This window comes from Triticum aestivum, chromosome 1A (assembly GCF_018294505.1).
Source record: "Triticum aestivum cultivar Chinese Spring chromosome 1A, IWGSC CS RefSeq v2.1, whole genome shotgun sequence".
Lineage (NCBI taxonomy): Eukaryota > Viridiplantae > Streptophyta > Magnoliopsida > Poales > Poaceae > Triticum > Triticum aestivum.
In genome coordinates, this window is record NC_057794.1 from 293,854,152 (window position 1) to 293,881,110 (window position 26,959).

At 45.1% G+C, this 26,959-nt stretch overlaps 2 protein-coding genes across 2 annotated transcripts; one reads left to right on the forward strand and one right to left on the reverse strand.

Moving 5' to 3' along the window:
* The first annotated feature begins 915 nt into the window (after positions 1 to 915).
* LOC123046637 (male-cone protein 1) lies at positions 916 to 1,789 on the forward strand. The gene is made up of 2 exons (XM_044470037.1): positions 916 to 1,315; positions 1,509 to 1,789. The coding sequence occupies exons 1-2, from the start codon at positions 1,006 to 1,008 to the stop codon at positions 1,520 to 1,522; spliced, it is 324 nt and encodes a 107-aa protein (XP_044325972.1). The 5' UTR covers positions 916 to 1,005; the 3' UTR covers positions 1,523 to 1,789.
* A 266-nt stretch (positions 1,790 to 2,055) lies between these two features.
* Positions 2,056 to 13,897, reverse strand: LOC123046629 (myosin-1). The gene is made up of 23 exons (XM_044470027.1): positions 13,057 to 13,897; positions 10,779 to 10,880; positions 10,553 to 10,696; positions 10,327 to 10,477; positions 10,199 to 10,226; positions 9,081 to 9,246; positions 8,938 to 9,001; positions 8,803 to 8,816; positions 8,633 to 8,717; positions 8,258 to 8,361; positions 7,959 to 8,097; positions 7,568 to 7,686; positions 7,315 to 7,467; positions 7,147 to 7,236; positions 6,741 to 6,818; positions 5,439 to 5,597; positions 5,147 to 5,350; positions 4,848 to 5,053; positions 4,634 to 4,769; positions 3,554 to 3,683; positions 3,297 to 3,443; positions 3,088 to 3,167; positions 2,056 to 3,001 (listed from the first exon to the last, which is right to left on the reverse strand). Exons 1-23 carry the CDS (start codon positions 13,456 to 13,458, stop codon positions 2,318 to 2,320), a joined length of 3,585 nt encoding a protein of 1,194 aa, XP_044325962.1. The 5' UTR covers positions 13,459 to 13,897; the 3' UTR covers positions 2,056 to 2,317.
* Positions 13,898 to 26,959: the final 13,062 nt, after the last annotated feature.

Below are 26,959 nucleotides of genomic sequence, written 5' to 3' on the forward strand. Positions count from 1 at the left end.
GAATGTATGAAAGGTTAAGTAAACTTACGTAAGACTCTTAGTAGGTGTAGGATTATTGGGACAAAAGTCACCTGGAGGTACAGAACGTGAGTAGAAAGTTTTTGTACCATCTTGGATATACGAGACACCTTGCTTGGGGGGTCTGAAACGCACAAAGTGCAACTAACTAACTTTGTAGATTGCATCAGAGGCTCCGGATGGAATCAACTTGGAGGTTTCGAACAGATGAATGTGAAGAGAGTTAGGACTTGAAATAATGAGAAATTTTGATGGGTTTTGGAGACTGAACTTTGATAACATATCAAGAAATACTTCTCACAAGACCCAAGACCCCCTTTGATAGAATTGGCATACCTATGACTCGAAGTGATCATGCCAAAGCTTGATCCTTGTATTTCGAGGGGTCGCGAACCATCCTCCGAACTCAACATCTTTTGGGACTATAACTGATCAACACTTTGAGAAATTGTTAGTCCCTTTATTTAGTCTTGTTGTCATGATTCATCAAAACCCACAATGGGGTCCTAGATGCACTTACAGTTTGACTACTTCTACGGCCGCGATTGCTTATCTTTTCTCCACTAAATTGTGCAAATAAATAATGATATGGTTGAGCCCACATAAACATCCAACGCATCCATGCCGAAATTCATCTAGCATCCAGGCCTCTCTATCTGAAGTTCTGTTCAGGCATGCGGATGATCAGGGACTAGAACAAACTCACCAACATTCTCACACCTATCGCATTTGCATGCAAACACAAAGATCAAGCAAGCACGCACCGTGGAACCAGCTCACAAGCGTTGCATTTCCATGGCCGGTTCCCAGCCGAAACACCAGCTCCCCCGCCAGCCAGCCCACCAAACAAGCCAGACCCTCTAGAACCATTAAGCACTATAAATACCCTAGCCATGGCACATCACCGCCGCACCACAAGAGCAACCAACCATCCACGAGACACACAAGCACAGCACAGCAGCGGCGTGAAGGGAAAACTCCGGCAAGATGTCTCAGCTCGCCCGCGCCAGCCTGACTGCGGTGGCGATGTTCCTTCTCCTTGCCGCCGCAGCAGCGGCGGGGCCGGCGGGCTGCCAGGACGACGTTGTGGCGCTCAACGAGGCCTGCTACCAGTACGTGCAGAAGGGCGCGCCGACGGTGCCGCCGTCGCAGGAGTGCTGCGACGCCGTGAAGAGCGTGGACGTGCCCTGCGTCTGCAGCTACCTGGGCAGCCCCGGCGTGCGGGACAACATCAGCATGGAGAAGGTGTTCTACGTCTCCCAGCAGTGCGGCGTCAGCATCCCTGGCAACTGCGGAGGTGAGCTAGCTGCTGCTTCACTTGGTTGACAGACCACACATGAACTGTGACTGACATGCTTACCCCACCAGAGTGCTAGTTCATTCAAACCTAAGAGAACTGGAGTACATGTACTAGGCATCGATGCCGTTCGAGCTCATTATTCTAAGTACGTAACAATTGAACTGACTGTATTTTGGGTTTATTGTTACAGGATCGATGGTCTGAAGCAAGAAGAGGCCGGCTGAATGGCAAGCTTGGATAACGTAAGCAGCGCAGTTAGCACTGCTGGAATAAATAAGACGTCCCGGTCAACTCATAGGTGGACGATGCCGGAGCACAAGGAATGTATTGCCATTCAGTTGAAGTTATTTATAGTTGTATTATACTTTGACTACGTTGCAACTTGCAGGACTCTTGTATTTCCCAGGTTGATCTATCATGTTATGTTACTCAATTAGGGCAATTCCGAAATGAATGACAGCATTGCAATAAGTATGAGCAACGAATTCCCCTGATATTATCTAATCTTGACCAGTGAAGATATTCTGGATGACTGAACTGAAACCAAACACACCTGCAAATTCATGAAAACAATTTACACCTGCTTGTGCAAAACAAACAAACAAACAAACAATTTACACGTGAATATGCATGTAGGAATAGATGCCCACATCCTACTTGACTGCAGTCAAACTAAACCGCATACAAACATAACATACATACATACGCAGAAGACAAGATGGCAAAAGAAAAAGAACTGAGCAATCAATCCCCAATCTCTCCCCTTCAAGTAGTGGTATATCTTAGCAAGTAATTACATCACAACTCAGTGGTTCATGGGTGGCCTAGAAAAGAAGCAGCCCCCCAGTGGAAGAACTATACAACTCGCCCTCCACGAATCACATACATACTCATCCAGCCCAAAACACTGGACTCCGCAGCAGCACTCACAAACCTCTCTAGGACTAGCGCCGGCGTGTAAAATGCCGGCGCGTCTACACCGTCACCATCACCATACACTCACGAGAACTTGGAGGTGTTGAGCCTGCCCCACCACTTCCGCTTGGCCGAGTTGGGGGAGGACTCGTTGCCGCCGCCGCCGCCGCTCGCGAGCTTGTTCAGGATCACCTTGGTCTCCCTGATGCGGGAGCCGAAGTCCTTCTTCCACGAGTCGAAGTTCTGCTTCAGCCTGCGGAGCTCCACGTCCGGGTTCAGGCTCGCGTCCGCCTGCCCGGACTTGACCTCCACCAGGAACTTGGCGTCGTCGGCGAACACCTGGCTCCGCTGCTCCAGCTCCTCCGCCAGCCGCCCGATGACGCTCATGCTGGCGTTCATATCGCGCCCGGTGATCCGCGGCGCCGCGGCCAGCTGCTGGGAGGAGCCCCCGCCCACGTGGTTCCCGTTGCTCTCCCAGCTCTGCTCCACGGACGAGTCCGACATCCGAGGCGTCTCGTCCAGGGCCAGGCTCTTCTTCGCCACCGACAGGCTTGACTGCAGCGACCGCATCTGCTTCTGCCACATCTCCTCCATCGCCTTCATTTTCTGCTCGTATTCTAACCATCGGTTCTCGTATTGCTGGAGCCGCTGGTGTAGCATCTCGTTCTCCTCATCCTTCTCTCGAACTGTAGCCTCCGCTCTTAGGATTCGGCGTTGCAGCTCGGCCAGGAAGGACGCCTTGATCAAGATTTGGTCGCCGTCTGCCTCCTGAAATAATTTAGTTCATGTGTTTAAGTGCGAGCAGATAGGGGGAAAGCCAGTACCAGAGCAGAGAAACAGATATAACCGTGTACCTTTTTCGATTCAAATTCTCTTAACACGTTCAGTAGATCAACATTGCCGGCGCATCTTCTAACAAGACAACCACGGATACCTTCATGTTATGTGAAGACGGTGTGTCATATTACCACTTCTATCTTTACAGAGTCTGACGAGAAGAGGAAAATACACATACAGTTCTCCTGCATGGTTCTAAAAAAAAGAATGAGGAAAATCTTCTTACCAGATTGTACAACCACTGAAGCCTTCCGTATCTTAATGAAGTATCTTCTTGCAAGCCAGCCTTTTAGATTTTTCTGCACAAGAGTGGCTGCCCTATGTTTCTTCGACAGAGATGAATAACTTTGTCTTGCATTCTCAGCACGAATGACTGCAAGATATGAGGAGCAACCGGCCCATATAGTAAGCATGAGTAGGAGAGAAAGATAGAGCAACAAGAAATACAGTAATGCATAAAGCAGTGGGGCTTGGATAGCGTACATGATTGAAGAGCCAAAACTCCTCTGATTCGTTCACTTGCATGGCGCCGTGCTTGATGCCCTCTGAAACAGCTTTGAACCCTTAAAACACCATGTAGAGTACGATTCCGAGTATTCTCAAGGTTGCCAATCTTCAGTTCCCAAAAATTGAAGCAACGCAAGATAGTTGTCATTAGAAGCTTAAGTAACAGTAGTAGACAAATGTATAAATAACCACTCAAACTTCAAAGACAGCATAATTATGAATTATAAATTTTAAGAAAGCAACTTTAAACATGTGATGTCAATTCATATAAGTATCATAGGCCAACACCTCTACTTGAAAACCATGAAAATATGTCGACCCGATATGTGATACAGTACAGAGGAACAAACACGGTGATACAGCATTTTCCAGAAATACATCACTTACACAAGAAAAAGAAGGCAAGCCAAACTGACACCGGCATGTGCACTAGAAGAACAAGAGCCACCACTTGTCATTCACTAAACAGAACACCAGATGTAGTTGAAAAATGTGTGAACCGTGAGCCATTGTGCTCTTGGTATGCTCTTTGGAAAGCATCCCTACCTGAATGTTTTCTCCTTGATACCTGTTTGGTGCATTTTTCTTGTATATATATTTTATTATTTTTTCTATTTACGAACCTTTGTTGTTTATAGATCAGTGCTGCCGTACTACCTGGATCTTGTGGATCCCAATTTCTGTGTATTTTTACTCCTTATTTAGTGTATGCTTAGTAGGATCCATCCCTACTAGGACTGTAAAATATATAAACTTGGTGTCTTACTGCCTCTTATAGCAAATCACAATGTATTTATTAATGGCCTTGCTAGACAACGGCAAATCAGTGCACTAGCAAATCACAAGCATATCAGTCGAATATCAAATTACTAAGCTGCCCTGCTGTGAAATATTGGGCAGCATAAGGAATTCTTATCTAATTACCTGTCTATTCTGAAAGTGAAACCCAGTGAGTACGAGAAGAATACAGAGCGCAAACAAAGTAGCAGCATAATGTATGGAATACAACAATAACCCAGGTGTGTTAATTAATGAAACAAAGACTGCTTGACTGACCTGACCAGTTCGGAAGAACAACTTTGTGTAGCCAACTTGATACATCTCAGGCAAAATGTTGAATTGATGAAGAATTGCAACCGAAACACTAAGTGGATCTTGAGACGCAACATCCTCAAGAAGAAGAAAACCATACCTGATAATTTGAATCGTTAACGTCTTGCACGCAACAAAAATCAGAAGCATAATACAGATATACAGATATTTGAATTACCGCCGAGCAAACTTCTGATGAGTCATTCTCGTTGGGTACCCAGATCTTGAAATGCGCACAACTTCAAGAACCCCGCAGCATTTCAGTTGCTGAAGCACAAGTTCTTGTCCGTAAATGGCAGGGAGCTGCAAATTATTTGGTTTAATGCAACGTATGAAGTGTGGTGTTGTGCTTTCAAGTCTTTGCATAAGTTGGAACAATTGTCCCTGCCAAACATTTAAACAGACAGTTGTTAACAGTTGATCTGATTCATTCAAGATCTCCTTAGAAATTTCTTTGGGGCCACAAAGTTTTTTTACCTTAAACTTCATTGCTACACTTAACTTCTGTGAATCAGCAACACTAGGCCTGTATGGTACAGATTCTAGATTATCAGATTGAGCAAGCATCTTAGATGCAAACGTTTGTGGTATAGATAATTTGCATTTGGCAAGGAACTGAATTGAGTCCATGTGCAATAAATCTCTGTTCTTCTCCAGAAAACCCGATGTGTCATACGCCACCTAATCATCAAAGAAATGGAATAAAGTTGACAAGTGGTAAAAGAAAGACTGATGTGAACATGGAACTGGATATTTGACAACTCCCAACCTCTCCTGCATAGTGACGGACAGTGAAAGCCTTGCCTCTTTCTCCTCTGAAGCAAGAATTAGTGTCAAGATGTTGCTTGAGCTTGTTTGCAAAAGTAAGGTCTGTGGCATTAGGGAATGTAGATTCCTCATCCAGCAGAGACAACAACCCCAGTGGTTTCTGTATCCAGTAAGAGAAGTAAGCAAGATAAAGAATCCCAGACATTTTTACCAAGTTCTCAAACAACAACAAGAAATATGGATGTAAGCGAGTTTTATTTTCTTTATTTTAATTTTGCCACAAGACATCTACAGAACTCATTAAACTCCGGCAAGGTTAAGGGTATGTTCGGTTTGTGCCCAAGGTTAAGGGTATGTTCGGTTTGTGCCCAAGGTAGTCATGTCAAAAAGTTGAGCCGAAATTTTGGTTGAGGTTTTGCTTGCCAATGGATTGGACAACATTGGCTAGAAAACTGAACTAGAGTTGGTAAAGAAGCATTGGTATGCCAAAAAGATGGTCTTCGTCCAAACAGAGGCCAATGGTCATGTCCAAAAAAAATGTAGGGTACACTTTGATCCCAATCCAAACATACCATAACCCAATATACACCTTGGCTGGGAACCCAGAATCCACTGTGATAAGCCAGTTATATGTTCCACCCTTGTTTTCCCGATGCTAGTTATCATCATGGTTTGAGAAACCAGCAACTACATTTACTTGTACACCGTTAGGATTAGTCAATCAAGCAGTATTTACCAAGTTTGTAGAACCCCTGTATTCCTAAAAATGGAAGTATCTGCATATTGGTACAATCTGAAATCTGCAGGCTTTACTTTGAGTAATGTGGAGACCTTCTATCACATTCTATTTTTCTAGTAGTGAATTTTTGTCTCTGAGCTAAGAATGATTGAATGCTATGGGAAAATAGCACTTGCAATAAATTTATATTTGGAATTTTTTAAGTTAACCACTTCCCAGAAAAACAAATGCATTCCCCCTCTGCTTATGTCAAATAAAATAGGCATGTGCTTTTTACGGAAGTACTGGTAGAATTTAAAGCGAAGGGGGAGCCTTGGCGCAGCGGTAAAGCTGTCGCCTTGTGACAATGAGGTCACGGGTTCGAGTCCTGGAAACAGTCTCTTGCAGAAATGTAGGGAAAGGCTGCATACAAAAGACCCAAAGTGGTCGGACCCTTCCACAGACCCTATGCAAGGGGGAGCTACGTGCACCGGGACTGGTAGAATTTAAAGCATTGCCGCACAGACTAATATATTTATGATTTCTTGATGATGACAACAATGAAGACAATGTACAGGCCCATACCTTCTCAAATAGATTCAAACAGTCCTGATTGTCCTCAAACTCAACCTTAGCCCAGTCAATGCCATCTTCAACATATTCCTGATCACAGAAATGACATATTTTTCAGAAAGTTACTACAAGAAAATCGATAACCGTGGAGTGAATGCAATACATTTTATAAGGAGAACGTTACAGTTGTGACAGAAGCCGAAGCCATAATCAGTAAGAGAAGTTCACGGAATAATAGGAGCATCAATGCTCTTGTAACTTTAATGTATTTTTTTTCTTTACTGAGTGGTGTTAAATTATTGTGAAGTCAATAAAAGAACAAGAATGATCACTATAAAATGTACACCTGCTGGTACCAGAAACTAAGCAAAATTGCAATGCTGCAAAACATGCACCTGAAAGTCAAACAACAACTCACCTCTTGCTCAAGCTTAAACAAATGGCGATTGAAATGTTGTTGTAGCCTCTCGTTGGCATAATTAATGCAGAACTGTTCAAAACTGTTTTTCTGCAAATTGATAGCGTGTCATGAGAAAACATTTGACAATGAAAATGTGAAAATGCAGGCCAAAGGGAAGTGCATTACATCAAATGATTCAAAGCCGTAGATGTCAAGAATACTGATTGATCTCCCAGTTCGACGCTTGCCAACTGAAAGGGACTTGTTAATTTGTTCTACAAGCCACTCGAACAAACTGGCATAGAGAGCTTTGGCCAGAGCATCCCTTGTGTCAGTTGCCTGCAATATCCAAAGGGAGGTAGGTGTGTAAGAGATGTAAATCAAATAGAACTTCATGGCTAGTAATTTGCCTAGCCATTAGTTGAGAAACCATGCTAACCTGTGTAAGAGTAAGCTTCTGGACAATATTCTCATTATTAACTTTCATGTGCCGCTTTGACAAAACTAAATTGAGATCTTCAATACTGCAGCCAAGAAGTCGTGAAACCGTTTCCGCAGCTGAAATAAAATCTATTTTGTTAATTTTATAAAATAGAACCAGCCAGTGATACAAATGCAATACAAATGCTAATTTGCTTTCAGGTCTTCACATTTGCGGTATGTTATACTAAAACATTGAACAAAATTGACGAAAATACACAGCAGTAACCATCAGTATTTAAAACTGATGATATACAACAGTATGTTAACCAAATCATCACCAAAGACCATAATATTGTGGAAGTTATGGTCCATATAACCATATTAGCGACTGAACATGTTCTTTTTACCTTCTTCTACAGTGATCTCAACATGATTTTCATTATCAATAATTGTGAAAGAGACATCTCCAAGCCAGAGCACAGCTGAAACCATTGCAAAAACATTATCTTGGTCCTCCTTGCTGATATGGACGATGTTCATAGCTTCCTATTAAAAATATAAGTCAACAAACATGACAGTGCACAAGAACAACAAACATGATAATGCTTCGATGGAATTAACCTTATATAGCGACGTATTTATTGTTGTGCCCCAGGTAATCTAAAAGAAGGTATTTTAATTAGAAGGAGGCAAAAGTATATTATACCGTTACAGCATGAAACATTTCGGCATCATCCACACCAGCAATTGAATAGCAACAACTCTGTTTCAGATATTTGTATTCATCCACCTTCTTCAAATTCAACTTCTCTGTATCAAAACATTGCACAGAAAACCATGTACAACTAAGTATTGTGCAATGCAAAAGAATGGAGAAACGTCAATTGTCGATGGAAGACATTGTAGTAACTATGTTGAAAACCGAGCAGCACAAATAATGGTTCTTGTAATAAGCAGGAGGAAAAGGACTATGTTCAAAAGAAGTTTGAGAGGATATACTAGGATGCCATCACATGTACAACTGTACAAACCAAATAAGCCAGCGACTAAAAAATTCAGACAGGATGAATAGATTATGTACCTCTGAGAGTCGTTGGAGCACCAGCACATAGCTGATAAAATATATGGTAGGAACGCTCACCGACCGCACACTGTACAACTCTTGACTACCATAGTGGAAACAGTTCAGATTAGATTACTTATCCTAAAACAGTGTGTAGGAGAAAAGATAACCACAAAATTAGGAGTTACCTTCTCGAGTAGAACTGCCCAATTGCGCATGCAGCAAGATCATTAGAAAATTTCATCAATAAAAAACATAAAATTAAATGTAAACCAGAAAATGCTAATGATATAAAGCAGGTACACTCGGCAGAATCTGCATACATGTTTGAATCATGGCACCACATATTCTTCCAGTCGTACTGAAATGAATTTCAATGAGCTTTCCCTGTAATAAAAAATATAAGAATATTAGCCATACTTTGTTCCGCGGTACAGTATTGTGATTCTCACAAGAAAAAACTTACGAAGCGACTTGAATTATCATTTCTTAATGTCTTTGCATTGCCAAACGCCTCGAGTATTGGGTTGGTCTGTAGGATCTCATACTCTATGCCACTTCCACCTCCAAGTGAAGCCAGATACTGCATGGCAATCTTTGCAGTTTCTGTTTTTCCTGCTCCACTCTCACCACTACATAGAAAATGGCATCACTCATTCATTTGCTCACCATATCATGGTTTAAGTAAAAAAGAATGACGGTTGCTTAAATAATGTCAATGAAACAAAAAAGCTGAAAGTGCAAACTGAAGTGTATCATGCACAGTGAACCTTTTTAATCAGCTACAGTAAATTTATTAGATTTTTGCGGTGTACTACTCACTGTTTATTCCAATCTAAGGCGATACAGAAAAATCTACCACATTTATTACTTACTGGTGAACCATGTGAAGGAAAAGGAACAGGTACATGAGATTATAGGGTTGGTGTGTGCCTATTGCATCTGTTGGAACCGGACTATTCTCAAGTCCCAATTTTTGTATGACAAACAACCGCTCATATTTTAATGTCCCAGTAGGACCCTTGTAGTGTGAACTGAAATCATGGACAATGCATGAGACAATTATAGGGTTGGTGTGTGCCTATTGCATCTGTTGGAAGTGGACTACTCAAGTTCCAATTTTTGTATGACAAACAACCATGCATATTTTAATATCCCGGTAGGACCCTCGCAGTGTGAACTGAAACGATGGACAATGCATGAGACGATTAATATAAGTACATTTCACTGGTTACGTGACTTTTATTCTGTTCAGCTGACAGAAAAAAGTAGCAGAAAATGCAAAGTACCAATCCCAAAAATACATATTTCATGTGGCTTGGCTCCGCTATCTATTACTCCCTCCGTTCCCAAATATAAGTCTTTTTAGAGATTCCAATAAGTGACTACATACGGAGCAAAATGAGTGAATCTACACTTAAAAAATGTCTACATGCATCCTTATGTTGTAGTCCATTTGAAAGGTCTAAAAAGACATATATTTAGGAACGGAGGGAGTACATATCAATTCAGGTGCAAAGTTATTACAACATGAATCCCACTGAATGCTTCTTAGTTCTTACTGAAAAAATAGAAGATACCAACCTTATAATAATGGACTGGTTAACTTCATCTGCAAATGAACATGTCAATTAGTTAGGCATAGATGTAGATGATTTTCCTCAGAAAATTGAAAGATCATACCAGCAAGAAAGATGTACTAATAGACTGACCTCTTTTCATTTCACGAAGCGCTGAATCTGCTATTGCATACACATGTGGACTGTCCATTGTTTTGTTTCTATATGCTTTAATATACTCATTACCATACAGTGCAACCTTCTTAAAAGGGTTGACGGCCACCAAAACTGGACCTGCTTTAGTCTACAATGCAATAGCATATCACTAAGAAATTCATTGAACTCCAGAAGAAAAGACAAGGTTCTGATCTATCCTCACATAAATCATGTCTTGTGAATATCTGTACTGCAAGTTGTACAGCACAGATGGCTCACTTAGATAACTCAGCTGCATAAGATCATCCACTCCATCAAGAATTTCAGGATTTGCAGGTTGAAGGCTCTCCGTTTTCAATCTTAGAACCTTCAATTGGAAGAAGGGGAGTCAAACTATAATAATTTCAAAGAGATAATAAGATCTTCCACGCAGATTTTAGGTAGCTTACTTTTCCTTCAGGAACCTTTAGTACAGACTCGTCACCAGAGGTAGTAATCACGGTGCATAAGGCCCAATCACCATTTGGAAGCTGACAAAAAACTCTATGCTTCTGCAACAAGTGTTAGGTAGAATGTAAATTAGCGTCTTACTCCAAGTTGAAAAACAGATACAGGCATATCAGTTGTATAATTCCAGAAGTTGTTCAATTTGAAATTGGATGTTTAATAAGTACCTAATGCATCTCTTAATTGTGACACAACAGTATTATATGTAATAATGGGTAGCTAAAACAGAAAAATTACCAAAGACACGACAGGAAATAAGTACAAACTACTGAAACACCATTTGTGGATCAAAATTTAAATGATGAAGCTCTATTTATGGGTTTAACATACCCCTAACAGTAAGCGCAGTGCAATGTTTTATGACAGATCACATCATGATAACAACCTAGAAGTCTATAACTAGAGAACAACACATTCCTCGAACTCCCGCCAAAACTTCGCATGGCGCCTTCCTGGCATTGCAACGTCAAGTGGCAACATGTATAACTGCAGTATCATGGACAACAACCTACGACCATCTACAACCGGACTGGGCAAATATGACCCCGTAAACGTCCACGGACAGCGCCGGCCCGCACCTCATTTGTCCGTGTGCGCAGTCATCCCCTCATATGCAAACCCTCAAATCCATGCAAAAACATGCAACGTAGATTTCAACACACATACTTCCATTGCACATAGTTCACATAGTCCGGACATTACATAGGGGAGTTGTACATACCTATGTTTTTAAGGCGACGCCTTACCGCCTTAGGGAGTGGGGGGCGCTTTGGCGCCTAGGCGACGCCTAGGCGGGCGCTTTGGACGCCTAGGCGCCCAAAGCGGTCGATTTTCCAAAGCGGAGGGGGAGCGCTTCGACGCCTAGGCGTCGCCTTAGGGACGCTTTTAAAACATAGGTACATACCATGAGAGACTACCAAAATGATGGCATCTTCTACTACTTCATCATAACTAAATTAACACTATATAGATATACATAGTTTAGTTCATCACCTACGGCTGCCCTTGCCCTTGTCCTCGTGCTCGCGAAAGTAGTGGTCAAAGACATAGTAGGGGTCGAGGAGGATCTGCTCGGCGCCAGAGCTGGACATGTCGGACACGACACTGGACATGTTCAGATCCTCCTCCTTGGGGGGGAGGCTGGCGAGGGTACGGACGGCCAGGGTTTGCTCCACAGCAAGGTCACGGGCGGCCCGGGCACGCCTCTTGGCCCAGATCCGAGCACGGGCTTCCTCGTCGCCGGCCGCCGTTACGCAACACACCTTCTCCCTTTCACGGCGGGCACGATCGTCCCTCGACCTCTTGGCCTTGCGCATTGACCTCCGACTCGGAGTCCGATGCCGCAGGGACAAGGATCCAACGCTGGCCAGCCCTCCTCTCAGCGCACGCCTGATGCGGTAACGGTGCGAACAGGCGATGCGAGCTTACGCCTGAGGCAATGCCACCAATGGATGCCATCCGGAGTGGCAGAGAAGGCGCCCAGCTGGTGGATCTGCCGCCCTCTCAGGAAACGGTGGACCGCAAGCCAAACAAACGGCTACTTCAAACTTGCCCGAGCCGGCAGCCAGATACCAGTCGATGGATCCGGACCGGGCGGACTCAGACCGCTGCTAGCCATGCCGGAGATGACAGGAGCTGTGCGGATAGGAACCGGGGGTGGTGCGGGGCTACCTGGAAGTGGAGTGGACTGAAGAATGGCTAGGGTTTGCTCCAGGGTGGGGATAGGGGGTGATTTTGTGGGGTCGGGATGGGCCGGTCCAACATGGCAGACGCGTCCGGGCAGCCCCAAATCCAACATGGCAGACACGTCCGGGCAGCCCTAAATCCGCCCCACGAATGGGTCGGACAGCCTGGACGTTTGGGCTGGGTTTGAGGGGTCCGGGTGGGTGGCTGTTTGAGGTGTCCGAGCTGCCGCTCGGACGTTTAGGGGGGGAAGTGGGGGTCCGGTTGTAGATGCTCTAAAGCACGTAGAAATGGAGTTACATCTTGGTATCTATGTAGCTCAGCCTAGCACTTCACAATTGTGTTTACTGGTTGCTGGAAATAGGCTCTACAGCTGGTTAATGCAGGAATTCAATCAAACTACCAAAAAAGAAAACTCTGAATAATAGGAGTTCACAGATTCAGAAACCACAAAACTTTTAAGCATTATCCATATAAATTCTGCCATTCCAGAAGTGTCGGAAAACAGAAAGGGCAAAAACGAAGGGGGAAAGCCACCTTTTTAGCACCGTAGGAGCTGGTGTCACCCCATCTGGTGTCGCGTGGTGAGGGGCCAGCAGCCGCCGTCGGCGACGGCCTCCGCAGCGTTGCGGCTGCAGAGGACGCCGAATCGACCTCCCCGCCACCCCCAGCACTCTCCTCCTCCTCCGTTGTCGTCGCCTTGGAGCTGTAGGGAGAGTCGGCGTCTCTCTCGGGCGGCACCGCCTCCCCTTCCTCGTCCGCCGCCGCAGCAGCGGCCCGGCGCCCGACGCCGTTGGCCGCCGGGCCGGCTTCGACGCCGGCACGCGCGGCGGAGTACTTGTAGTCGAGCGACATGGACCGCGCGGGCTGCACCTTGGTGGGCCCGCGCGGGCGCAGCGCCGCGGACTTGCGCACGGACCGCACCTCCACCGACGCCATCGCCGGCCGGCGCGCCCGAGATCACCTCGCGGAGAGCCCCAAAACTCCCGCCTCCGACGGGATCTCCGCGCTGACCACCTCAAATCCACACAGCCCAACCTCCTCCCAGCGCCAATCCAATCCCCCGCGCCCAGCAAACGACTCCCAAATTCTACAGAAAACCGCAGAAAAACACCACCGGACCAGCCGATCTGGGAAACCGCCGAGGCCTCAGGAATGGCAGCGCGCGCGAGCTCCCCGTGGCCGTGGAGATGCGCAACCCCGTGGCCGTGGCTCCTCCTCCACAGGCGCAGCAGCTCGCGTACGCCTCCTCCCCTCTCTCTCTCTTTCTCTCGGGGGAAGGGTGAGAGAGCCAGCGACAGGGACAGAGTCACCAGAGGGAGGGAGAGAGAGAGTGGGGGAGGAATATTTTAATGGAATTAAGGCACCTCGCTTTTAGTATCCGGGACGAATTACGTGGTGGTGGTGGTTTAAAAATGTTCAAATCTAAATGGGGGTGGCCGGGTGGGTGGAGGGGGGAAGGTTTTGAATCCGCCACATGGCAAAGCCCTCCTCTCACTCACAATAATTCTAGTTCGGCCGCTGCTGGTGGCAGGATCAGGATGGATTCATCAGATCCAGGGGAAAAAAGTGTGGCTGGCATAGGAGTCAGCAACGGGTGGCCTGCCTCGCGGTGACGGCGCGCTAACGGCTCCGGCCGTTGTTCCCTACCCAAAATGCCGACGATGGCCTCAGGTTTCAAAGAATTATCAGGGACGATGCGCAAAAAGAAAGAATTACCAGGGACGACGACGATTCTACGGGAGAGGAAAAATGCAGGGGACAGGTGTCTCCGTGCTCGTGGTAAAAGAAAGGCATCTCTTGACTTTTCCTCTTGGACAGTGCTGTCGTATGCTTCAGTCCAAACCAGTGGTTAAGCATGTTTGTTTCTATATATGGTTTCTGGTTCTTCTTTTCTTTTCTGGAGTCGTAAATGAGTACTAGTAGTAGTACTAGTGGCAGGTATTTAAATCCTCTCGAAAAAAGTACTTCCTCTATAAACTAATATTTGATCGTTTAGATCACTACTTTACGAAGGGAGTAGTAGGTTTTTAATATTTCATGAGAAAGAATACATACATTGCTGGTGCGAAATGTGCCTTTTGTGTATAATATTCTTTGCACAGGGATTTGTAAATTGTTGAAATAAAAAAAATCGAGGAATGCATACACAGTTAGAACAAGGACGAAATTAAGGGGGTCTCTGGTTCTCCATCTTGCAGGATGCTTGGTTGTGCTCGATTTCAAATAACAAGTCGGCAAAATTTTAAAACATACTGCTTCCGGATGTTTACACGAGCTCCTGGTCAATGTTATCTTCACATTGTTTGACCCGTTATGTTTGAGGGACTGATTCAGCATTGCGCGTGTCGCTTTACAGGTGGCCTCGTACGTCAGAGGAAAAGCGGATTTTGCAGAGGTAAACCGACAAAAGGTCACACAACCACTCGCTGACAAGTGGTCCAGAGACCTCTCCACCACGCAAGCTGCTGCTAACGGTTAGTGCGAAATGACTTTTCGGCCCCTAATATTGAGAGTTACATTGAGGACACAGACGTAATTGGCAGGCCTGGAAAGGAAATGCACGCAAAAACGTGACCGGATAATGTAGCAGTGGCTCGTAAACAAATACCGACCTGATGACTACGCGGCAGCCAGACCCGGATGAGGTCTAGCACCAACGTCTCGTCCCGTTTTGAACAGCAGCCGTAAGATGGGGATCGGGCGGACACGAGCGGGTCGTCAAGTGCGGCTCGGAAGAACGGGTCTCTCTGCGCCACATGACGGCACCTCATTTTGTCTCTGTTCGTTTCGATCCATTCAAAACTGCATGTACACGTGTATGTAGGCGCCGTCCAAACGGTTTCTGCGTCACTTCTTTTTTCTTTTTTCTTTTTGAGTTAGTTGCCGCTTCTCCTTAAGGGCATGGCCAACGCGTCGTCCCAAAGGTAATGCCCCGTCAGCCAAATAGGCTCGGATGCCACCATGACAGTAAAGCTATAGCCTGAAGGTGACAGGTGATTCCTGCAGAGGAGGCGGCTTCCTCGAGCGAAAAAGCGGGAAAAGTGATGAAAAAGCGAGAGAAAGAGGAATGGGGAGGAAAGAAACTGGTTCGAGATCGCGACCATGGAGGGCCACGAGCTCGGATACACGACCATGCCCAGCGGCGCAAGCTCAGGATTGTGGACATGGCGGTTGCGGCCGACCTAAAGCAAGGGCAATTTGGGAAATCGAGCTCTTCCATGTGGGAGTCCCGCACCGATCAAATCTGAAAATAGGGATAGAATTTTCGTGCGTGGAGAAATACAAGAGCTTCACCAAATCTCACCTCGATTTGTTAGACAGAAGCGGGATTGGAGATTTCCTGTGAGTTTGGGGCAGATGGATAGCTGAATCGATCACAAGTAGGGAAGATTTGGAGAAGAATGCACACAGAGATGGATGGATCGAGAAGAGAATAGCTTGCACAGGGAGGACGTGGGCCCCAGTGAGTGGTTATCCTAGGTTAGTGCGTTGGGATTAAAAATCAAACCTATAGCCTCATTTATTTCTTTCGTCTACGTGGACAACGCGGCAGCACCAACGTGATGCCACCATTGTACATGCGATGAGTAGTATCGGTTGAGGGCATCTTCCATGCTGACGCGCAAATTTGCTATGACATCTGTCCGTGGATAGAAGACCCGTTCAGGGACACTGATGTCGGAGACGGCCATCCAACACTATGTCCGATAGTAAAGGAAATTTTTGAAATTCAATTAAAATCTGAACCATACACGTGCCGTGTCACACCAACGTCAGATCACATGCCCGATCACACACAAAAAGAAGCAAGTATGTTGTAATTTTTACATGCCCAGTCACAAAAAAATACCAGTTTGGCAGTCCGTGCAGAAAATTAGATTTTCTGCCCTGCCAGGCCGGTAGTTCGAACTTCCACGCTCAAGGTGTCGTCGCCGCCGCGTACGCTACCTCCAACTCATCTTTCTGCCGATCCAACATCTTATAGCGGACGGCTTGCATGATTATTCTTGCCTCGGCATCCAAATCATCCAAATTCAAGGTCCTTGGCGTCCTCCACATCGGCCGCTATCTGCACCTTCTTCTCTTCGAACATGGCCTTTTTCTCTTCGAGAAGAAGACAGTGGGAGAAAAAGACGGGAATTGAGTGGAGAGTGGCGGGACGAAAGAAGAGAGTGGGGATTTTTTTGCCACGGAAACAGGGCGGGCGTCTACAAAAGCGCGGACTCTGCCTGTCTTTTGGCTAGGCCGGGGGTGTCGGAGTCCTACGTGCCTGTTCCGGATTCTCGCAAAAACCTCCACGATTGGTTTCAGTTTGCCGGAAAATAATGGTGCGGACCGCTCGACGGACCGATATAAGCCCGCGTTGGATGGCACAAGACGTCCAGACCATGCAGTCCAGACGTATGCGGACATTTTGAGGGTTGGTGTTGAAGATGCCTTGAAAAATGGAGTTTTTTTAGCAACATGTAACATGTAAAAGCATCTGCATCCAGATCTTCCAACTCCCTATTTGTCCACATATTGTTAAAAGAATCGGCCGAAATCACTATTCTGACCCTATCAACAAACTTTGTCACAAAATGAACTCGACATGAAAGTATTTCACGATCTGACCCTTTTAGCAACGCCAGAGTCCGCGGCGTTTCTTTCCCAAAGGAGAAACGCCGAGCTAGCTAGCGTTCCTGCTCAAAGGAGAAACGCCGAGCCAGCTAGCGTTCCTGCCCAAAAGAGAAACGCCGAGGTTGCTCGCGTTGCGGACCAGGTAAGCAACGCCAGGGGCTTTGGCGTTTCTGCGTTGGCACCCAGCCCATTCGCTGCTCCGTCGCCAAAGTAAAAAGCTGCTCCTAAACCCAGGGCCTAAACGCCAAGCCCTATGGCGTTTCTGGCCAGGGCAGCAACGCCCACTTGCTTGACGTTTCTATGTGGACTGGAAACGCTAACTACTCCGGCGTTTGAATGTGGATTTGAAACGCTAGCTAGCTCGGCGTTTTTATATGAAGAAGAAACGTCATGGTCTGTGGCATTGTTAAAAGGGTTAGATCGTGAAATACTTTCATGTCGAGTTTATTTTGTGGCGAAGATTGTTGAAAAGGTCAGAATAATGATCTCGGCCAAAAGAATCTTCTTCAACCTGACATTTCAAAAATAGTTCATTGGCTCTGGTTGTCCGACACCCCAAACCTAGCCCATATATGTGGTGGATTTGGAGCCGGACGCTACGCATCCGCCACGTCAGACGCAACATGTCAGACCCATCCTAAAATCGCCCGGGATCGATCCCCATCTCCCTCGCCGTCAACTTGCTTTCTTCATGTATGTTATGTCCTCGTCCGCGTTCACGCCCTGCCCATTCTCCCCCTACCCTAGCTCCGTCGTTGTCCCCCGTCCGTCCTAGATGTCCTTGTCACCCTAGTACGTCCTACCTCGCACCCATGCCTTGAGATTTTCTTTTTTGCACATCTGTGGACACAATAATTTTTTTACGGGACACGTATAATCTCCCCCTTCCCCAACTTCCCTCATCTTTACGGAATATCGCCTTTCCATATAATTTGGCGGGCTGAAACTTGAGAAGAGGAGCACCACACACAACCCATGTCCACACGCGCCACCACGCCTGGCCGCCGCTACATCGCCTTGCACCCCACCTCGTTGGCTCACACGTGCAACTGATTCGGAGGCCCTGAGCAATTAGCTAGGCTTGTTTAATGAAAATAATAACATAGGAAAAAATTATGGGAACAAAAAAAAAGTTGTCAAACAACTTCATCTAAATTTAGGGGAGCTATTTGGAATTGCTCTAACATTAGTACATCACCAATACAAGAACCAGGTTGTTGCTATTCCGGGATTATTTATTTGTTTATTTGTGAGTAATATTTATTTATTTATTTGCGGGTGAACTACTCCAGGAGTTTAATCTTTCCTCTCTTTTTTCTGAGATGGAGCCTTAGGAATAGAAAATCTGAAAGGGCACGCCGTAGTTGATTCTCTCCTTCTCGAATGAGATCGGTCGATCGATCACGAGAGACGGGTTTCTTTTCTTTTCTTGAATAAAGACACCCAATGGGATCATTTGGAGCACACAACAGGAGAATATTTGTCATATTGGCCCCTACCTTTTCAGTACCGTGATAAGCTTAACTAATACCCGGCCCGTGCCTTTTTTTTCTAATCACAGCAAAGTCATTGGTTAATTAATCAACCTCGTGCTGTGGATGTACTTGTTGGTACGTCGTCGGGCATGTGCCGATGTACGTGAGGAGCTTTCCTCACGAGCTCCCTACGGAAAAGGGCCATTGATGGGATCGAGGCTTTTCTTTTAGTGATGAAGAGAGGAAAAAGGCGTTTCCCGGATGAGTGCCCGCTTTTGACTCGCTAGCTCCGGCCGGTGGGTTCGTGCTTGGGTTCGGAAGCCATAGCTCAAAGCTTCAAAAGAAGTCCTGAAAAAAATGTACACATATAGAAATTAGATGAATTTTTTTAGCATACAAATGACTAGTCCCTCCAATCCAAAAAAAGTATCGTTGCTTTAAAGGGTGCTTGGATCCAAGGGACTATTTTTAGTCTTTGATGTTGATTCAACAATTTTGGTGTTGCTAAATGTGCATTCCGCACATGGCTCCGCCACGCCACGAGCTTGATCCAGCTCGTGCGTTGTCGGGTGTGCTTCCATTTTTTAGTCTGACTAAAAATAGTCTCTTTTAGAGGCTGAAGTTCCAAGCACCCCTGACTAAAGAGAGGCTAGGACTAATCTTGAGGCTAAAAAATTTTAGTCATAGGAAACCTACTAAAATATGTATTAGCCCTCTCTCTCCTCATTTAATTCCTCTCCTTTAACACATGCGAGTTTTGGATTGAAGGGTTTGGAGGATAATAAATACTTAATAACTTGATTTTAGTCTATTTAGTATTTGGATCCAAGCATGGATGAGGCTAGTAAGTTTTAGTCCCACTACTTTTAATAATGAGACTAAAACGTATCCAAGCATCCTCTTAATTCAAACTTAAACTAAAGCTGAACTAAAGCCACGACATTTGGTGGTGGTGGGGGGGGTCGAAGGGTGTACATTCTTAGTTAAGTTTTGCATATGTAGTGCACATCTATATGTTTTTTTTCTTCTAGCACAAATCATGAACCAACTTATGGTTAGATAATTAGATGTATGGTTGTATTGCTCGCTCATCAGAGACAAACTATATGTTTGACACCCAATACACATATGCATGTGTCTAGATTATTGCTCATGTTTAGTGTTTTTTGGTTTCTTTTTGGCGATTCGGATTCACCAGAGCATGTCAAAGCTATTTCACATGTTCTCCAATGTATGGTTCGGGATTACGAGCACATTGTTTCCGGACTCTAAAATAGTCCACTCTTTCTCCCTCTCTACCCCGTCTCCCTTTCCCTCTCTTGACTATTTTAGAGCACTTTGTTGTTCCACGTTGTTTTCACTCCATTCATAATGGACATGTTTGGTAGGCTGCATATGTTGGGGAACGTTGCATGGGAAACAAAAAAAATTCCTACGCTCACCAAGATCAATCTAGGAGATGACCATCTACGAGAGGAGAGATTGCATCTACATACCCTTGTAGATCGCTAAGCGGAAGCGTTAAGAAACGTGGTTGATGTAGTCGAACGTCTTTGCGATCCATTCACGATTCGTCCCGCGAACTCCCGATCCAAGTGCCGAACGGACGACACCTCCACGTTCAACACATGTATGGCTTGACGACGCCTTCACCTCCTCGATCCAGCGAGCGATGGTGAAGTAGTAGCTCGAGTCCTCTGGCAGGACGACGGCGTGGTGGCGGCGGTGGTGGCGGAATCTCAGCAGAGCTTTGCTAAGCGCTATAGAGAGGAAGAAGACTACGAGGGAGAGGAGAGACTGCTGAGATAATAGGTTAGTCCGAAAAATAATATAAAAGTGTAAAATAAAGCCCATTAACATTCAGAACAGATAATATAATAGCATAGAACAATCAAAAATTATAGATACGTTGAAGACGTATCAGAAGCCATGTGTGATTGTTAGTTGATCGAACACGTCTACTTTCTAGAAACTGTGCGGGTTGTTTGAGTTCATCGCCCACAGTGCTGTCTGAGTAACCGTCTGCAGTAGAAAACCCTAATAAGCAAGGTAATTAGCCTATTATTGATAATCCATATGCTAATCAAATTGATATTTCTTATAAAACACAACAGATATTTCATATCTGTATAACAGCAACCAGGATTTCATAATTGAATTACAATAGATAGCTTCGGCACTCAGTTACGCCATTACACAACAATATCAAGTTTCACATGCAGCATCAAAAACTTTTGGAAAGTAGCATCATACACGGTAAATAGATAGATGAATCCCATCTAGGAAACTACAAAAGCGGAAGGCAAATATTGAGCCTTCACTGATGTTGAATGTCCTTGCAACTTTAGGCCAGTGGCTATGGATAATTGCCCGCCCAACCTTCGTCCTCTTCAGCAAGACTTCAATATTGTACCGTGGGTGTTGAATGAATACCTTCCTCGCCTCTTGGCCATGCAGGTGGTTTGAGAGGTAATCATCGGTGAACTGCTTTGAAAAGTACTGAAAACAAAGCTATGCATAAATCATTGTTATAAATTTTGAAATGGCGCAAGGGGTAAAAACAAGGTAAAAAGTTAGTACCATCCTATAGTTGACTGATGTCTTCTTCATTATGCAAACAAAGATCTTGCTGTTATTCGTTGCAAGTTTCTTCATCCTAACAATCTTTCCGAGTTTCTTGACTTGACTGATATTCATGGACATCTCATTTCCCCATATGCAAATTGGGTCGAACAGTGGGTTCAAGCCTCTATCAGTAGGACCTACATGTGCAAGACCAAATTATAAGAAACCTAAATATTAGAATGATTTGTGCAACTGCATAATAATGTGCTATTAGCCAAAGGACCCTGCTTGAACAAACCTCTATGGTAAACTGCAGTGTCTCCCATTGTTTCCCTGCAACACACATAAGGAAGATCTTGATCAGGTTAACTGAGAGTTGCCATACTATCAGTAGAATATGTGTTAAGTACAGCCAAATTCAATTGGTGTCACATGCATAACAATACAAAATTGTACCCACAGCAAATGAAAATCAAATTGCATAACTGAACCAAACAGTTAAATGGACAGCAGACCAAATCAACCAAAATAGTTAACTGAGCACGACATTGCAGAATAGAAACATGTACTAGAAGATAAGACAGTTAACAAAACAAAGAATGCTTGAGAACAATACTACGAAATGTAGTAATTGTTGGACCAAAGTGTTAACTGAATATTACATTTCAGAGGACCAAACTGTTAACTGAACATCAGATTGCATATTAACATTACAGAGGACAAATCACTAGAAGGCACTGGCGGTGGCCTCGAGAAAACAGCACGACCTATATTTTAAAGTAGACAACCGCGTGGCGATGTAGATGGTGGCCTCGAAGACGAGTTGCTCCTCCAAGATCTGGCGGTCGACACGCATGGCAGCCCATAGCGACCTTGTGCGCGCATGCGGCCGCATGCTACTGAGCTCCACATTATACTGCGTGCAAAATGGTTGTGGGTGGCGCTTAATTGGAGGAGGGGGTAGTCATTTTGGTGGAAGGTGTCGCGCCGTCAGTCGGGGCATGTGGGACAGGAAAGGAGGAGGATGGTGTGGGTGGAGTGGGGATTACCTGACCATATCGACGAGGCTGCGCAGCAAGAAGAAGGGGCGGCGAGGAGGAGGCCGCGCAGCAAGAAGAAGGGTCACCGACGAGGAGGCGGCGCTGCAAGAAGAAGGGTCACCGGCGAGGAGGCTGAGCTGCCAGTAAGCAGCAGTGAAGGTTTGAATTTGGAAAGCAAGGAGGAATAGTGGAAATGTGGCTTGGTGGGAGGGGGCAGGTAGATAGATATTTCCGTGACGGCAAAAAAAATTCGCTCGGTGCCACGAGAAACTGGCGCGCAAGTGTGGTTCAAGCGGGGTCGGTGGACTGTAGACGATGAAGCTTCCTGCATAAGCCAGACAAGATGGTGCACCAAGATATTTTATATCGCATCCCACACGATTCTTTCTAGTAAACTATTTGTGGTATACCTGATTTTTTCATTATGTTTTAAAAGACAAAATGGTGTTACAGAGTGAAAGGATGGTGTTTGAATTGCTAGAACATTTACGTGCAGTGAACATGCAACTAGTACATGAGTGTCGTGTTTAAATTTGGAATTATTCCAGGTTCGTTTGACATTATTATGCATTAATTGAGCTTCTGGACATTTAATGTGCATAATTCAAATTTGAACTACAAGCACATGCTTCAATGCACCAAAATTTGTTGAAAAATCACATGTGTGTCTTTGGGTGAATTTATAGGTCTCTTGCAAGAAATGGGAATGAAATTCAAACATGTGGGCGTCGTGGCTCGGCCGGAAAGATTGAAAAACTTGGTTTTTAATTCCTGTAAATCCAAAACACGTCTGAAAATCATGAAACTTGGCATGGTGTCATGACATGACACCAACATGTTGCGGTAAATTTTTTGGCCGAATTGGGACAAACTTTGGTGTAAGCTTCTTGCAAACCGGAGCTTCCCTCAAGAAGGCTCGTGGTTCTGAGAGGGAACGTGTCACCTTCATGTGCTAAACAACATACGTACGTTGCCTTCTCCCGCCTTAATTTTTTTACACAGGCAAATTAGACCAAATAGAAGTATCGTGCTAAATTTTGGAATTATTCCGGATTCATTTGGCCTTTTTTATACATTAATTGAGTTTCTGCGCATTTAATGTGAATAATTCAAATTTGAACTACAAGCACATGCGCTCCAGTGCACCAAAATTGGTTGAAAATTCACATGTGTGTCCTTGGGTGAATTTCTAGGTCCCATGCAAGTAATGAGAATGCAATTCAAACATCTAGGCGTCGTGGCTCGGCCAGAAAAATTGAGAAACTTGGTTTTTAATTCCTGCAAATCCAAAACATGCCTAAAAATCATGAAACTTGGCATGGTGTCATGACATGGCACCAACATGCTGCGGCAATTTTTTGGCCGAATTAGGATAACCTTTGGTGTAAGCTTCTTGCAAACCGGAGTTTTCCTCAAGAAGGCTCGTGGTTCCGAGAGAGAACGTGTCACCTCCGTGTGTGAAACGACATACGTACATTGCCTTCTCCCGCCTTAATTTTTTTACACAGGCAGATTAGACCAAATAGAAGTATCGTACTAAATTTTGGAATTATTCCGGGTTCGTTTGGCCTTTTTTATACACGTCGGGGCTCGGCCGGAAAGATTGAGAAACTTGGTTTTCTAATTTTTGTAAATCCAAAACACGCCTGAAAATAATGAAACTTGGCATGGTGTCATGACATGGCATCAACATGCTGTGGTAGTTTTTCTGTTCGATTTGCGAAGGCGCACACATTAACAATCAACAAAGTCATTTTGGAACAAGTGCTGTCACGTTACAAATCGAAAACACAAGTATTATTGAAACCGTGGGCGTTCTACTTACCAATTACGTGCCGCTATGAGTCCCCTTTTTTTATTGGCTAGAAGGTGCCGTGCGGGGTAGCTATTTGAGTACAGGAGGCGTGCGATCAGACCCCTGCGCGTGCTCATCGGGAGGAGTGCCCTTTGACCTCTACCAGCCGTGTACGTTCCTCCCAACGTCTCCATTAATGGCGTCCGAGCCCCTATTCTATGGCGTGCCTGTATGTCTCACTGGACTGAGATTTAAGGGAGAAAAATGAAAATCTGAAAAGAAAGTTTTGCATGGTTCTTGATGTAAGATCCGACAGACCTATATAGCATCGACTGCGACTTATAGTAAGCATGATGAATATAAGGACGATGACAATGATAATAATTGTCTTACATATTTAGGAACATAATTAAAATCCCCTAAAAAAGAAACATAATTAAAAAAGGCACATGCGGCAACTCCCGAAATACACAAGGGCAAAAGAAGAAGGAAGACAACGATCTGGCTCGCTGATCTCTACTTTCTTGATGCGTTGCTATAGGACGCGGGAACTAGTCTCCGCGGCGAGCGGCGGTGAGCTCTTTCTTGTCCTCAAGATGCTGCTTGAGAGCATCCGCGGATTCCTCCACCAGCCTTCTGCGCTCGATGCGCAACATGGCATTCTCGTCCATAAGTTTCTCGACGATGACGCCGGTCCTCTTCAACAAGGCAGTAGTCTCCTCCTGCTGCTCCGCACTTCTGATGATCTTCTGTGCTCGGCCCGGAGCTTCGCATTGCTCTCATTTAGTTGCCGGATGACGCCGACAAAAGAGGTTTTCATGTCGTCCTGCAACCTCGCCCAGCCGGAGATCTGATCCATCTGGCTATGGACGATCGCATGCATGCGCGTGTAAGAGTCCTCGGCTGCCCGCGAGACATTTTCCTAGGCCGTCGTGGCGCGGTAGGACATCTATGCTACATTCGAGGTGTGGCGGGACATCTCTTCTGCTTCTGCGGCGTGGCCGGACCAGTCTGCCGCATCGACAACGCGGCGGGACTTGTGTGCTGCTTCGGCGGCGCTGCGGGACCTCTGTGCTGCTACGGCCACGCAGCAGGACATATCGGCTGCGTTCGTGGCGAGGCGGGATATCTCTCGTGCTTCCGCTTCCAGACTCGCATCTCCCTGGTGGAAATCTCTCGACACAGAACTCACGCTGGCCATGGCTGACGCAAGGGAACGATGATGAATGACTTGTTTGTTTGTTTTTGTGGATGAGGAGTTGAGGAGGAATGTGCAGTCATCTTGGAGTAGTAGTATTTATAACCGAGTACTAATACGCTCCTAAGTGGGAAAGCGTTTAGGTTTTGATTGGTGTGAATAGGTTTGCAATTTGGAATGTGACGGTACGCATGCTCAAAATTTACTGATGGTTATAAATGCGACACTATTCCCGGAAGGCGTAACGTGGGCACATACGCCTTCTCGTCCGCGTACGTGGCGTTTGCACCATAGGGTGTACCGCAATAGGCAATGTCAGCACACGTCTTGTTCCAACAACCGTTTGCGCTTGTTATTACCATCGCGCATGCTTATTTTAATTAGATTGTGTGTGCCCGTGCACACACATGTTGATCTATCTAACTATTTTAGTTTGTTGTGGCTAATCGCAAACAATTCATCCGTGTGAAGTGTATGCCATCAATCGCAGACACTTTGATCTGGCTGACCCGTTTCTGTTCTGTTGCCTAATCACAAACAGTTAATCTTTCTGAAGCGTATGCCCTCAATCGCACACACCTTTATCTAGCTGCCCGTTTCTATTGTTTCTCCTCATCACAAACAGTTCATCCGAATGAACTATATGATGTATATCACACACGCCTTCATCTGGCTGCCCGTTTCTTTTGTTCCGCCTCATCTCAAACAGTTCATTGAACTTAACCGTATGCCCTGCATTGCACACGCAACTAAAATCTGAACCATGTTTGTTGGCTCCGCTATCGCAAACGTTTTGCACCTTTTTTGATGGTTCTTTTACATCATCGTTTGCGATTATTGCATCGCACACAGTTTCGTCGAAGGGTCTCTGATCATAGTGTCGCGTTAGCAGCATCCTGCAGTAGTGATGCAAAATTCCACATTGGGGCCTTCTTAGTGAGCCTCACAAATCTGAATACAATGATTTTCTTGCTAGCATCACCGTTGGAGAAACTAGAAATATCACACAAGCTACCATAGGGAGCATTCACTTTCCTGCCATACATTACTTTGCTCTCTTTATAGGAAGAAGCATTAATGGTAAACATGATCATAGCCACCTTTGCGTTCTAGATCTTAGTGTCCTCAAATGTGCGGTGTTAAGTGATAAGCGATATAACTTGAGGACTATCATTGCGAGGAGGTTACATGTTAATGCTAAAGATGGAGATTTATTTGGTGGGATTTATGCAACTCGTTTAGCTAATTATTTGGGTGTACCCATAAGAGGGTATGATATTGAGTTGCTACTTGCTTTTCTAGATTATGATGCTTTGGTACACTACCAGTTTCTTGAGAGGAACGATCAGTTTCTCCAGTATCGACTAATATTTGACAGACGGTGTGCCGTCTATGTTACCTTCCTGCTCCTGCCTTCTCTAATTTTTAGGTAAATGGGAGATATTTTATAACTAGAGAGGAGGAAAACGAGTATGAGAACGTCAGATGTTGCTCGCCTCCAGGAAGCAGCTCGCCAAGCGGTAGCTGCCGCAGCACAATACGACCCCAACTATGATTTCAGATGTCATCGAGGCCAATGGTGGCCCTAGACCAACTTAGGCCAAAAGCCTGAGCTTGGGGGAGTACGTATTTCTCACCGACATTACATTCATGTTCACACACTCATTTCAGTTGTCAGTGTTCATACTTTTTCATTGTATTATCCATGCTAGTTTATTTCTTTTTCTCGCTTTCTTCTTGTGTG